The following is a 14,786-nucleotide window of genomic DNA, read 5'->3' as shown; positions in this document are numbered from 1 at the left end:
GCCGACGGTGAGGTGGATAGAGAGGGATCCAAACAATAGGTTCTCCCTGCCCTGTTTGGATAGCCTACCGTATAATTACCTCCCTCCACAATGCCATGTTTAATTAAACCCGGGGCTAATTAACATCCTTCCGAAAGATGTCGGTCAGCAGCCAGCTCAGCCGGGTTCTCCGGGGTGCCCTGGGCCTTGCCCAGCTCCGGACAGCCTTGGGAGGCAAAAGCTGTGCATGGGGGTGGGGGTGGGGCCGGGGGGGGTCCTGGGCAGCTGCCCGGGGCACCCAAGAGGGGCACCTATGGCGTTGTGGGGCTGGGCGAGCAGAGGGTGGAGGAGGCAGGCCTTGGCCTGACCCTCCTCAGCGCCCTGTTTTCTTCCTGAGCTCCGGGGCCCCTGAAGCAGGAAGATGGCGCTTTGCCAGGGCAAGGGAGACTTTGCTGGCTGCCTGGCGCTGGAGGGGCAGGGAAGGCTTGGCATTCCCTCTGCATGAGAGAGCCTGCCAAGGGAAGGAGAGAACACGGTCACACCTTCCCAGCTTCCCTGGATCTGTTTGGGGAAGCTTCACTCAAGAGAACATACGGGCAGGCAGTTCATTTAATGACTGAAGTTACTGCAATACTGCAAAAAGCGACTTATGACCGTTTTTCACACTTAAGACCGGGGGGGGGGGAAAGGGGTTTCACGTGATAATGGGGAAGCCGGATTTATTTAACAACCATGTGACTAACTTCACAAGTGCAGTGATTCGCTTAACTGACAACTGTGGCAAGAAAGGTCACAAAATGGGGCCAAAGTCACTTAAGAAATGTCTCCCTTAGCAACGGAATCGTTGGGCTCAGTTGCGGCCGTAAGAAGACCGGCTGTGGCAAAACAAACGGAGACGGAGGCCTCTTTCTGCAACCCGTAATCGGGGCAGAGCCATGGGTTCAGTTCTTGGCACAGGCGGGGGATCCGGTGGGTGCGGAGGGGGTCGGTGGCTTTTGGAGGGGAGCAGCAGTGGAGGCAGGTCCCAGATTTTGGCACACGCACACAAACACATGCACGACAATCCCTTCCATTTTCTTCAATTCTTCTTTATTCCCTATCAGCGTAAATTTTATCCGGAGCGGAGGTGCCTCCTCGAGCGACAGGGCAGCTTCCCTCCTGCTCCTCAGTGGCTTTCGTGCAGCACCTGCTGGTGTTTTCGCCTGTCTCGCACAATTTTCCACAGCCGCAGCCGGATGATGTGAAGCACTCCGGAGACATCACGCAACAGCGTCTCTTCCAGCTGGGCGTCGGGGTCCGCACCCGCATCCTCAGCCTGTCAGGGGGAAGCGCAGTCGTGGCCCCCACAGCCAGGTGCCCAGGGTCGGAGCTCCACTTGGGGGGGGCAATTCAAGGACTTGGCCCTGAACGTGGGGGACCCGTAATAAAGCGAAGGGCCTACCTCTGGGGTGTCTCCAAAGAGGGACAGAATGCGGTTCCTGTCTTTCAACCAAGATGAAATTGGCGCCAGGGGCCAAACCCGACCTGTCACTGCCTGAAACAGGTGAGATGAGAATGGAGGTTTGGGTCGAGGCCGATGGGATTCCTTTTTCTGGCCACGGAAGACGGCACAGAGACCCCTGCGGCTGAGGAGTTGGGCACCCACTGGATTAGCATGAACCCCACTGACTCCCTTCTATCGTTTCCCACCCTCCACAATGCGCTCGGCCAGCCCCCACCTGCTCAAGTCACAGGTCTTTGTCTCTTTTCAAGTGCTTTTCCAAAAGCCAACTGGAATTTATTTGGGTTTTTTATTTGAAAACCCTTCGCTTCTCATCCCAGAAGTTTCTTCAGTTCTTTAACAGATTAACAGAGTTGTAAGGGACCTTGTAGGCCATCTAGTCCAACCCCCCACCCAAGCAGGAGACCCTACACCGTTTCTGACAGCTGGCACTCCAGTCTCTTCTTGAAAGCCTCCAGGGATGAAGCTCCCACAACTTCCGGAGGGAACTTCTGTTCCATGGGTTGATTGTTCTCACTGTCAGAAAATTCCTCCTTATTTTCAGGTTGAATCTCTTCTTGGACGAGAAGGAAAACTTTTTCAAAGAAAAACCAGCTGCCTTTTGGAGAAACACTTTCCATGGGACAATCGTGACGTGGATGACGGAGAATCTTTGAGACTTTCAGATGCATTGTTAACACCAGCAAAGGGGCCAAGAGGGGCTGTGGGAGGTGGGGGGGGGGAGTTTTCCTGACCAGGAGGGTCCTCTGGGGAAATGATGGGAACTCTGGTGGCCCCCACAAAGGGCCCCTGAGGCGCTGAACAAAGGCCGCTGGAACCTGGCCGGGGTTCACCCTTCCCAGCCAGTCTGACAAGAGGAGAGCTGCCATCTGCACTCCTCGTGGTACCCCATAAATCGGGGAGGGGGACAGGGGTCCCATGATGAAACCCTCTCTTAGCCCAGAGGACTGGTCCATCCTGCCTTCAACAGGATCCTTCTGCTAAAATTGGAAGCTTTGGGTGAAACCCAAACAAAAGGCCTTCGCTAGACAATATATCATTAGCCGGGGGAACAGACGCCATGCCCGGCCCACGTGTGGGTCCTTGACGGAGGCACATCCGCAGCGGGGAGGCAGGTGTGCGGAACAACGGACGGAGGGCTTCCTGGTGGCAGGAGGGAGCTGCTCACCTCTGGCTCTTTGGCAAACAGGAGGTAAATCGCCAAGGAGCCCGACAAGGCCAGGAGCAGAGCCCAGGGTAGCAGCACAAAGGGCTCCTCTGTGGGGCCACCGTCCCCCTGGGAGCAGGCAGACCCCTGCATGCCCCTTAGAGCTGGCTCCAGTTCACCAACTCTCTGCCGCTTCAGCTGGGCCCGGCTGGCAGACAGCCATGCCAGGAAGAGCAGGGAGAACCGGAGCAGTGGCATGGTCTTCCCAAGGGATGTGCTGGAGAGACTGGTTGCTAGGAAACCGGTTGCCAGGGATACCATAGTCTGAAGCTTCTGTGGACCAACACGGCCACTGTCACCCTGAAGCAAGCAGGGGAAGGGGCTGAGGATTGGGGTGGGGGGGAGCCACAGCTGCAGCCTTCTTCCTGTCCGGGTGCACCCATTTGCAGGTAGCAGGGCAGCTGGAATTGGCCCGGTCCACCAGAGGGTCTGTGGCCCAGGCCTTGGGACTGACCTCTTCATCCTTGGATCTGGCCTCCCTCCCGCTGGCCATTGGAAGCTTCAGTGGGTTGCCCCGCAGTCTGGCAAGGCTCACCATCTTCGCTCTTGCTGGGTTCTGCAGACCGACAGTGCCACCTTGGCAAAGCAATGCTGGAGCGGGTTGGGGGTCTCGGTGTGGGATTGCGAACCGGCTTTCACTTGGTGGGATGGAGGTTTGCCCCATCCTGGCCTGACCCCGAACGCCCCAACGGGCGCTTTCCACTGGCAAAGAGGGTGGCCTTGTTTTTCCCTGCCCTCGGGAACACCGTGATCCTGGGAGGGAGGAAGAGGGAGGCGGGCACGACGGACAACAATGCCCTTGTCACCCTGCCCTGCTGGTTGCGGGCGGGTGTCCACGTGCCGGACTCCTCCAGCTGTTTGGCCCACCCTCTCGCTCGGCAGGCGGCCACGTGCTTCGGCTGAGGGACAATGGCTCTGTTTGAGCAGGCCTGAGACTCAGCCACTGCCTTGGGGGTCAAAACAAGGGGAAAGGAACGGCCTGTGCTTGGAAGAGCTTCGCTGGGGGGGAGGGCGTGGAAGGACGCCGGCGGAGGGGGGAGCACCAAGGAACTGCAATGGCTCTTCTTTGAGTCGTCCCTGGGGCGGGCAGAGGGGTTGCCGGTCCATCTTCCATACGCTCTGCAGCTCCCCCAAAGGTGCTTTTCCCAAAAGGCAATGGGACTTTCTTGGGTTTTTATTTCTTTCTCATCCCAGAGAAGCAAAAGGAAAAACCCCACGGAAGTCCAGTTGCCTTTTGGGAAAAGCACCTTTGGGACCAGCAGGCCCTGGACGATGGAGGCTCTCCGTAGACAACCCGAGGCAGATGCTGGCAAAGCCCCCTCCTCACGGGGACCTCCGCTTCTTTACTCAACGCCCCACAGATCCCCCACACACACCACACGCAGCGACTTTTAACAGTTGGGTACTTTAATGACCTGAAATACTGCAAAAGTGCCCTGGTTATAAAAGTATGGCCAGCTCCACACACCGCAACCTCAGTCCTGCATCCCAATTTCGAACCATGTCCGTAGTACCTTAAAAAAGCCCCTCCCACTTCAGTCTCGGGGGGGGGGGTGGGGGGTGGGAGACAAGTGCAGCATTCTCCCCCCAGATTAAGGGAGGAAAATCTCTGGGAGGGAGGGAGGGATCCCCCAATCCGAGGCTGGGTTTCCCCCTCTGGACCCCCCCTCCCTGCTAGGAAATACATCCTGCTCCTTTCAGAGTGGGGGGCAAAATTGCACCCCCAGAAGGCACGTGGTGTGTTAGTAGCCCAGTTCCCCACCCCACCCCCACCCCAAAGGCTGGTTTCACAAACGCACACGCACAGGTGTGCATGGGCCCCCCACCCACCCCCACCCACCCCAAAGAGGCAAGTTCACATCAGCGGGACTGCATTGGCGAGCTCCCTCTCCTCAGGCGCTCCTTAGTGTCAGCAGCAGCAGCAGCTCTCTGTCCGTCCGTCCGTCCATCTGTCCATCTGTCCCGGGTCATGCAGAGCCGCTGGATGGTGGCTTCTTTTCGTGGAGCTGAGCTTGAAAGTGGCTGGTCTGCTCCGCGTTGGCCAGGGAGCGCAAGAGGCTGTTTTCCTGCTCCAATGCGGCGTTGCGCTCGGACAGTTCTTTGATCTGCTCCCTCAAGACTTCCACCTCTTCCCGCACGGCGAACATCAAGTGGCTCTTGACCAGGTCCTGGGAAACAGGAGAAGGAGCTGTAAGGCTCACCAGGACCCCAGAATGCCAGCCCCTCCCCGCCTCCCCGCCTTCAGCCTCTGACAGAGCCAGCATAACAGAGTGGGAAGGGACACTGGAGGTCTTCTAGTCCCGCCCCCTGCTCAAGCAGAAAACCCCTGTACAATTTGAGACAAGTGGATGGCCTCTATTTTCTTAAGCACCTCCAGTGATGAAGCACCCACAATTTCTGGTGGAAGCTCTTGCACTTGTTAACTGTTCCCACTGCAAGGAAATTTCCCCTGAATTCTAGATTGCTTCTCTCCTTGATTAGTTTCCATCCATTGTTTCTTGACTTGTCCTGCCTTCCAGTGCTTTGGAGAATAGGATGACCCCCCACCCCCGTTCTATGGGTCAGCCCCTCGAATACTGGACTCCTGCTGCCATGTCAGCCCTAATCCTTCTTTTCATTAAACCAGACACCCCCCAATTCCTGCAGCCATTCTTTGTATACAAGACCTAAGTTTAACTCACAGAATCATCTATTGTAATGTCCTTCCTGTCAAAGACTACTTCAGCTTCAATTGCAATAATACAAGGGCAACCAATAGATTTAAACTTAATGTCAACCGCTTTAATCTAGATTGCAGAAAATATGACTTCTGTAACAGAATCATCAGTGCTTGGAATACTTTACCTGACTCTGTGGTCTCTTCTCATAATCCTAAAAAAAGCTTTATATCCTCCAGCCCCTTTCTCCTCTTTCTTGCTCTTCTCTGTGCTCTTTCCCAATATCCTTTTTTTTAATATCACGGTGACCAAAACCGGATGCAATAGTCAACATGTGGCTTTATCAAATGGTATCCACACTTCCTGTGATCTTGATTCTACAGCAAAAGGGGTCATTTGCCCAGAGGTTTTACTAAGGAGGATGCGACGCCCACCCAGCTGCCCCTGGCCGTCTTGATAAGATTGGACTGTTAGCCGGTGAGGGTGGGTCCCCGCAGCCTCCCTGACACCCACCTGCAGACTCTTCCTAGCCGGCCCCGGAGTTTCCTTTAGGCAGCTGCCACAGCCTGCCTCCTGGGGAGAACTACTAAGAGCGGAATTTGCCACGGGGAGCCACTGTGGCCTCCTGGCAGAGCCCAGCCTGCCCCAGAGGTCTCCTTCCCACAGAGGTTACCAACTGACCGGAGGGATCGGTGACTTCGTCTGGGGCTTGCCTGGGCATATAAAGCCAGGACAATCATCCCATCCAGAAACCCCAAAGGGGCTTTTCAAACGGCAACTGGACTTTCTTGGGGTTTTTTTCTTTGAAAATGTTTCGCCCCTCATCCAAGAAGCTTCTTTGGTTCTTCTTGGATGAGAAGCGAAATGTTTTCAAAGAAAAAAAAAACATTTTCTTTTCAAAGAAAAACCGAGAAAGTCCAGTTGCCTTCTGGAAAAAGCACCTTTGAGACAACCGTCACCTGGATGGCTGAGAATCTGCAGAGGCACATCCAGAAATGTTATCTGAGAAATGGATTTGGCTCCTGCTAAGGGTTAGGGACTGGCAGCTCCCGGAGAGAAGCTGCCTCTTGATCTCGGACCCTGCAGCCCGTCTATGCCCACCAAGGACCGTGCCCGTCTGCCCAGGGCCACCAACCCTCCTGCCCCGTCTCTGGACTCACCATGGCTTGTTCAATCTTGTTGTCAATGGCAATCATGCTGCTATTGGTTCCGCTGCGGGAGAGAGAGGAGCCCATAAATCGGACTGACCCCCAAAAGGGGAACTTGCCCTGACTTGTACCAGGAGCCCCACTCCCCGCCCCCCGTGCAGTCATGCTCCTGCCCCACAGGGCTTCTGCTCCCCAGAGTCAACTCTGCTGCCCCCCCCCCCAAGGTTTGCCAGCCAGGCAAAAACAGAAGAACGGAAGAGTTGGAAGGGACCTTGGGGGGTCTTCTAGTCCAGCCCTCTGTTCAAATAGGAACAGGATCCCAGAGCAGGAGGGCTGGGAGCCCCAGTGAAGCAGGTGCCCAACTGCCACAGGGACCCTCAACGGGAAATTAAGCAGCCCCAGGGCAGCACGGGAGGCCATGAGTGGCCTTGGGATCCTGCCTGAAAGGGGGCTTGCACTGCCCCACTCCTATGGCCCCAGCAACGTATGCCTGCCCCACTGGGTGGGATAAAAGGCCAGCCCACCCAGAGAGGGTACCTGGCCTGGCTCCTCCCTCCCCTCCCCTCCCCCTCCACCTGAAGAGTCCAGGTGTGCCTTCCAAGAACCTTGCATTGGTTCTCCGTGTGGGGTCCAGAGACGCAGCAACCGGAGTAAGGAACAAAACCAAAGTGCTTTGGGTTTCTCAGTTGTTTTAAGAATGAGACCCCACCCCCACCCCACTGTTCAAGAAACAGGGAGAGAAGCAGAAAAGACAGATTAATGGGGGGAATCCTGGGGGCTCTCTAAGCTGGGTGGTTTTCTTGCAGACGTCTCATGACCCAACTAGGGAAGAGCATCAGTTTGGGGGATAAAACCCTAACCAAATTCAGAGAGCACAAGGATCCCACAGTCCTCCTCCTCTCCCCAAGCCCCCCCCCTCCTAGCACTGATGATGTTCTCTAGGTGGGTCATGAAACATCTGCAAGAAAACCACCAAGCTCAGAGAGTGCCGGGGGCCCTCATTTCTACCCAGAGCAACAAAGATTCCCCTTTACTGAGACAATTCCCCAAAGCTGGTGCAGCCGCAGCATTCGCACGCCGTACTTGACCCTCTTCTGGGTCCACACAAGATTCCACCCTGGAGACCAGCGAAACAAGCAGAGAACAGAGCCAGGCCACTGCATCCCCTGAGGCTATTTTGCCCAAGCCTTCTTTCCTCCATAGGAACCTCCTCGGGCCCGACCCCTCTCTTGACCCCCACTCCCCTCCACACCCCCGCAGCCCAGATGCTGCCCCCCCCCCGCCCAGACTCTCCCCACTACCTGTGGAGGACCAACAGGAGGGAGACCAGCCTCTGGTCCGCCTCCTTCTGGCGGCAGCTGTTCAGCTTCCGGGGGTTTGGCGGGGTCTCCTTCAGCTTCCTCACCCGCGGTGGGGAGGCCTCCCTGGATGAAGCCGGAGAGGTGCAGCCCCTCTGCCTGGGGCGAGGGGAAGCCCCCGGATCGGGGAGTAGGCAGCAGCCACAGCCAGGGTGCTCCCACTGAGACTCGTAAGCGGTGACCAGGGATCGGACAGACGCCCGGCGGCGGCGGTCCAGAGACATCGCTCCTGCCTCTCCTCCTGCCTCCAGCTCTCTGCGGGGGGGAGGGGGGGCTGAGGGTAGCTGCTGAGCAGACCCCTTTCACCTTCTCCTCCGGTCTTCCTGTGCCCCAGTCACCCACCGGCCCTTCTGAGCCTCGGTGCCCCCCAATCCATCAGCAGCAGGCAAAAGGCCAGCCAGCCAGGGAAAAGGCCCGTGGTGTGCCCAGCAGCTCCTGCCGGACGGGGCAGGCGATGGGCACTTGGCTCCGCATAAATAGCCATCTCTGTGCCGGGCTCTCGGCCCCCTCTCATTCACTCTCATTGGCTGGGGTGCAGGGGGGAGCGCGCCCCGTTCCCAACCTCGGGAGAAAGCAGAGCCAGCCAGCAACTGGGGCCTCAGCTGCCCAGGCTGCCAGGAGTGCCAGAGCAGCCGTGCTCTGCCCGCGCACTCTCTTCCGTCCCCCCCAGGCGCCCAGGACGGAAGTGGCCATGGGACCTCCGGTCTCCTCCACCCCCCTCCCTCTTGGCTCAGATGTGGCCCAGAAGGCGTGCAGGGGGTGGGGGTGGGGGTGGGGGCTGCACAAAGGAACCTTTATAAACTTCCCACCTCTGTTTATGCCAGTCCCCTGTCCAGGGAGGGGGGGGGGGTGCCGGGGGTGGGACGTTGCCATGGGAACAGGGAAAGGAGTCCAAGCGCATTGCATAACCCTTGAATGAGGGCCTGGGCAATGGTGCCAACAGGACTAAGACGCCCTTGGCAGACCAAATAAATCCGTGGGGCACGGGGGGGGGAGGGAATCAAAGCAACCTCCCCCCCAAAACTCTTACTCTGCCAGTTGAGCTGTCGGGGGGGGGGGCCAGAGAGGTTTTTGCGGCCACACTGCAGTTAATCCTCGACTTACAACAGTTCATTTAGTGACCGTTCAAAGTTACAAAGGCACTGAAAAAAAAATGACTTGTGACCGTTTTTCACACTTACGACCGTTGCAGCACCCCCGGGGCCACCTGATCAAATTTCACGTGCTTGGCGACAGACTCACATTTATGACGGTCGCAGAATCCCAGGGTCACGTGATCCCCTCTTGCGACCTCCTGATAAGCAAAGTCCCCGGGGAAGCCAGATTCCCTTAACGACCGTGTTATTCGTTTAACAACTGCGGTGATTCCCTTAACAAATGTCTCACTTAGCAACATAAAGTTTGGGCTCAATTATGGCCGTCAGTCAAGGACTGCCTGTAAACTGCAACTGCACAACAGCCTAAATTTGCTTCAGCCACAAGTTGGTTTATTTTGCGGCTTAGCAGTGGGTCAGCGGTTTTCAGTGTTGCCAACTTCAACTCCCAGAATTCCCCAGCCAGGTTAAGTTAGTGAGGCTGGAGCCCCCCCCCCTCCCCAAACGATGGCTTTGCGGTGTAAAGCCTCCAATCTCTTCCCTGCAAAGTGTCAAGAGTCACCCATCTTTTCTTGTAAACCCAAAGCCCCCCCCAACTCCCCCCCCCACCCGATGGCTGGGCACTCGAGGCCAACAATGCCCTGGAAGGGCAGGGGTGTTGGCATCACCCAAGGCATGCTTTCTGGGGAGGGGTGGGAGCCGGTGGGGCAGAACAGGCTGAGGGTCAAGACAAGATTTGCTGGTCCTGAAGGGGGCCGTTCCCCCCCCCTCGCTGCGGGGCACAGAGCAGAGGTGGCAAGAAAGGTGCTTTGGTCAACTGATACCACCACCCTCCTCCCTTGCTCAGATGCCCGCCTCTTAAGCCCTAACTGGCTCTGCCAGCCCCTGGAAGGATTTATTCTGGGCACAGGGTTCCTTCGCCCCCGTCTGCTCGTGCCAAATGCCCCACCCAGCCCTGTTTCAGGCTGAAGTTTAACCCCCCCCCCGGCTCATTTCTTCCCTGTTCTCCCCCCTCCCCGGACACTTAACATGGCTAAAAATAGTAGAGGCACACACACACACACACACACACACACACGTTGCGAGGAAAGTAGTGGGTGCTAGACTGAATTAACGGGGGGGGGGTGTGCATGTGTGTGCGTGCTGTATCTTGATAGTAGCCCCCATTAAGCTTTTGGGGAGGGGAGAAGTACAGAGATGATTTGGTGGGAGCAAGCAAGCAGGGCAGGGGGCTCACACGCGGTGGGTGGGCTCGGAGGTAGGCAGAAATCGGAAGGCAACGTCCGCTTTGGCCTTGGGGTGCCTTTGATGCCAGCCAAGCCCTCTGAGTGACCTTGGGGGTGGGCTAAAAGGGGAGGGGTGAATTTGCATGGGGGGAATGGAATTGAGACCCCTGGAAGTCCCTGGGGAATGGAAAGGCAGAAACATGAATGAGAGTCGGGGGGGTCACTGGGGCAGGGGGACAGAAGCAGGGAAAGTACCAGGAATGGATGGGGGGGGGTTGCTAGAGCACCTTGAGTCTCCACCAAGGGACTGTTGCCCCCCCACTCCAGGAGCTAAGCTGCCGGCTGTGGGATCTGAAATGCTCAGGTGCAGCCAGGGCTGAATCTGAAGACCACCTGGAATTAAGGAGACAACTTCCTAACAGCGAGTACAATTAGCCAGTGGAACAGCTTGCCACCAGAAGTTGTGGGGGCTCCATCACTGGAGGTTTTAAGAAGAGAATGGACAGATGAAATGGTACAGGGTCTCCTGCTTGACCAGGGGGTTGGACTAGAAGACCTCCAAGGTCCCTTCCAGCTCTATTCTGATGGATTAAAAGAGCTGCTACCCGCAGCAGCAGCAGCAGCAGCCAGAAGGGGCCGGAGGGCAAGGAAGCTGGCCAGGCAAGGAAGCCAGACAGGGGCATGTGGTTTGTGTGCGGTTGGGGTGGGGGGCTCCCTTGGCTGCTGGTACCTGAACCAGGCGGACAAGAGCTCCGAAGAGGCTGCTGGGGCTGGGCTGGCTGAAGGCTGCCTTGGGTCAGGCTCGAAATAGACTGTCCTCTGTCCCCCACTCAGCCCCCCCCCCGCCCTCCCCGCTGCGCCTGGATGGAAATAGCAGCAGCCGCCTGGGAGGGAGAGCTGGCCTCACCTACCTGGGAGGGGGCCGAAGGGGGCCGGAATCCGAATTCTGAAATTCTACCCGCTCCTCCCCTCCCCTCCCTTCCCCATCTCCCATTTCCCTCCGTCTCCGCCTGCCCCATAACTCTCGGGGCCCCCAGAGCACCGATTGTTTGCGCCAGAAAGAAGCCACAGAGGGCGTCGCCGGAGCGGAGGCGGAGGTGGTGAAGAAACACCCCTCCGCAGAAAGACGGGCCGATTTCGGGGAAATGGTCCGGGCACAGAAAGCGCTGCCCCGACGCCTCCCGAGCCCTCTGACCGCCGGCTGTTGCAGCACCCAGAGCCCCCCCTCCCCGCCCAGCGCTTGCAACCAGCCGCGCGCACATCCGCTCCTTCCTTCCGATATCCCTCTTCTTCCTCATTTCCCCTTCTTGCCCAAGCCTGAACAGGGGAACTAAGCTCGGCTGAGACGGTTGCTGCGCGCACGGAGCCCGTGCCGAGGGCAGCCACAGGCGCGTGCAGAGAGCCATGAAGAAGGAAAGGCAACCAGCCGCAAGTTGGCTTCCCTCCCAGGTGTCGCCAGCGCACCCTGTCCACCCATGGGCCCCCCGCCCCCTTCCAGCCTCGGCCACTGGAGGTCTCCGGCCGCCTGGCAGAGAGCAGGTGGTGAAGGTCAGACCCAACTCCTCTCCCCCACACCCACCCCCGCAAGACTGGGCACCGCCGTCCCGAAATGTGCCGGACCGTTGCCCCTCCTGCCCCCACCTGTCATCGTCGCTGTCGTGGGAGGCTCCCATGCCAAACACCGACCGGGCCAGGTTGAAGCGGGCCACGCCAAAGGGGTCCGAGGTTCTCCGATGGGGACTTGCATCGCGGAAGAGCAGGGGAGCCGGGGAAGATGGGCGCGAGCGGGTCTCTCTGGGCAAAATCTGTCGTGGGGGAGAAAGAAGTGAGCCTCCCCGGGCGAAGGGACTCTCCTGGGCAGGGAGGGAGAGTAATGGGGGGGGCAGGCGGGGGACCTTCCACTCTGGCCCTCTTTGGACAGTGGTGGCGTTCCCTGCACGGAAGGGGAAAGCCAAGGGGGGGGGAGCATGTTTGGCTGGTGGCTGGGTAGGGTAGGGCAAGCCACTCTCCCCCAGCCCAGGGCTCGGTGCCCCTGCCCTCTGGGCTCCCAAGGCATCTGAAGAGCTTTGGACTCAGCGTGACCCCCACTAGGACACCAAAATGTCCCTGTGACCCAAGATGGACAGCGGTTACTGGTCAAGGGCACTTGAATGGACTTTCCCCACCCCACCCCCAATGCCCCAGGGTTCTTTCCTCCTCTTCCCCCCCAAGCACTACCGGAGAAGTCTCAGCCACGGCTTGCCAAGTTCCTTTGATGGGCACAGGTGCAGGCTCAGGACTTCTCCCCTGAGGGCATCGGAAGGATTCACCACCCCGCAGCCCATCCCTCCCCATGTACCAGGGGGACTCTGTCTCCGTGGTCCCAGCGAGGAGGAGGAGGAGCAGTTGCCCCCAGGAGGACCGGCAGAGGTGGGCAACTCTCTGAAAACGAGGGAGCCCAAGTTGCAGGCAGGGTCAACCAGAGGGCAGAGGACAATTGTGAAGGGGAGCTGCTCCCAGCCAAGATCCCTGGCCTCTCTCGGGGGCCCCGTCCTCAGTTGGGGAGAGGGGAGGGGTGGCCGGGAGTACAGGTCACGAGACCCCACATCCTCACCTTGTGCCGCTCTTCCGTCTCCCTTGGGATGAGCTGGGTGACACTTTTGGGCAGCAGATGCTCCTCCACTCTCACCACGGGGATGGTGTCAGGCTGGGGAGGGTCTCCGGGCTCTTGGGCACCTTCCTCTGGAGCCAGGGGCCGCGTCTCTGCCACAACTCGGGTGCTGTGGAAAGATGCCGGGCTGGGGGGAGTCCTACTAGGGCGGAGAACAGGCAGGCCACCCCCCAGAGACCGGGCCTGGTGGGTTGAGGCCGCGGGCACCGGGAGGACCAGGAGGGATTGCAGGCAAGGCCCTCCCCTGCGTGGCATCTGGGGGCTGAAGGGCGAGGAGGGCTTCGCCAGCAGGCCAGCCACTTCCAGGCGCGAGTCCAGGGACTGAGGCTGCCGGGCAGAGTCTGCCAGCCGCCCCATCAGGTGGTGGTCCTTCTCCTGTTCGTAGAAGTCTCGGCAAGTCCAGCGCCCGCGTTTGTATGGCTCTCCCAAACCATGGTCCAGCTTGACCACACGAAAGCGAGAACCGGCCACGCTGCCGATGGAGCTCGGGTGCAAGGGGGCTGAACCCGGGGAGCCAGGAGCCGAGGGCCCGTTTTTTGGCCCCACACCACCATTGAGATGGTGACTGCCATTTTCCACAGGGTTGGGCCCCTCCGGCAGCCCCCCTGCTGGCCTAGCAGAGGGACCCTTGCCGTCTCCTCCCGACAGACCCTCCTTCTCGTAGTCAGAGGTGACGCTGGTAATCTGGAACCCGCTCTTCTTCTTCCCCACGTTCATGATCCTGACCGGGCGGGGGTCTCCACGACTCTCCAGGCAACAGAGTAGGGGGGGCTAGCAGGGCTGCTGAACCGGCCACCCCCAGGCCATGGCTGCACCCGACACAAGAGCGAAGAAGCACAGGTCCGGAGTCTGCCCCCGGGCTGATCTGAGGACAGGGCAGGCCCCCCCAAAGACCCCGGCTGGGTTCTTCGCCTGGTGAGCGGCGGCTTCTGCGGGTTGGCGGCAGCGGTGAGAGGTCGGCGCGCCCTGGCCAGGAGCAAAGCCAGCTTAAGGGGCATTTGCCTGGCAGGCGTCCCGCATTGTTTCACTCCCAGCTGCAACTTTCTCCGGCGGGGCTCCGGCGACGGCTCCTCGGCGGAGCGAAGCGGCTGAGCGGTCCGCCCGCTCCTTCCTCGCCTTCCCTCGATCCCGGCCCGGCCAGCGGCTCAGGGGGCGGCGGGGCTGGGCTCGGCTTCGAGGCATGGCGGGGCTGGGCCGGAGGGCATCCCCGCTGCTCTGGGGGCTGCGACCACCCACCGGGCAGGATAGATCTTAGCCCTCGGCTCCCCCCGAGGCCGGACGGCCCGCCCCACGCGCGCCCCTCGCGACGGCCGGCCTTCAGTGGGCAAAGCCGCGGCCAGGGCTGCGCTGGGCGAGCTGGCGGAGGGGCTCGGCTGGCTCGCCTTCCTTCTCCTGCTCCGCTTCTCTCCTCGCCTCTTCGGCTGTTGACAAGTCCCAGCACCAGGAAGTCCAGCCCCCTCCCAACCAGCTGACTGGGTGACGCCCCCTCCCCCCCCCAGCTGGGCCCAGGCCAAGCCCCGCTTCCCTCCGCCAGGCAGCCGCCTTAACCCTTCACCTGCCCCCCAGCCGCTGCCCGCCTGCCAAACCCCCGCCTCGCCGGCCACCCTGTCGGGGCCCGGGAACCCCCAGTCGCCTCAGCATCGCTAGGAAGCGACTCCCCCTCCGCCCCCTGCTCTTCATCCCGGACGGAGCCTGGGGAAGGAAGGGGCGCCCTCTGGCCCAGCGAGCCCGGAGGAGAAAAGCTGCGGGGCCCCCTTGTCGCTTTTCCCTCCCGCCCCTACGGCTGATCCCCGTTTTGGGCAACGGGAGCCGCTCTCCCTTTGTCAGGGAGCCGGTCCCGAGGGTCTTCCAGCCTGTGACCGTGGCTGGTGGACCGGGTTGAACCGGAGGGTCTTCCTGCCTCCCAAGCCCTCCGCCTCCTTTGGCTCGGCCATGAACCCCCCCGAGCCCCGCCTCCCTCGGTCCC

The 14,786-nt window shown here is 59.8% G+C and overlaps 1 protein-coding gene across 2 annotated transcripts; it reads right to left on the bottom strand.

The window, feature by feature from the left end:
- Nucleotides 1–4,076: 4,076 nt before the first annotated feature.
- Nucleotides 4,077–14,283, bottom strand: TSC22D4 (TSC22 domain family member 4). 2 transcript variants are annotated; one of them, XM_058181343.1, is made up of 5 exons: nt 12,764–14,283; nt 11,812–11,975; nt 7,794–8,105; nt 6,505–6,556; nt 4,077–4,855 (listed from the first exon to the last, which is right to left on the bottom strand). In XM_058181343.1, exons 1-5 carry the CDS (start codon nt 13,535–13,537, stop codon nt 4,655–4,657), a joined length of 1,503 nt encoding a protein of 500 aa, XP_058037326.1. In that variant the 5' UTR covers nt 13,538–14,283; the 3' UTR covers nt 4,077–4,654. The 2 variants fall into 2 exon arrangements, with proteins under 2 accessions (XP_058037326.1, XP_058037327.1); XM_058181344.1 differs by lacking the exon at nt 7,794–8,105 and having other exon boundaries at nt 12,764–14,278.
- Nucleotides 14,284–14,786: the final 503 nt, after the last annotated feature.

This window comes from Ahaetulla prasina, chromosome 4, assembly GCF_028640845.1.
Source record: "Ahaetulla prasina isolate Xishuangbanna chromosome 4, ASM2864084v1, whole genome shotgun sequence".
NCBI lineage: Eukaryota > Metazoa > Chordata > Lepidosauria > Squamata > Colubridae > Ahaetulla > Ahaetulla prasina.
Note: the sequence above shows the minus strand (reverse complement) of the source record. Positions and strands in the feature narration are given on the sequence as shown.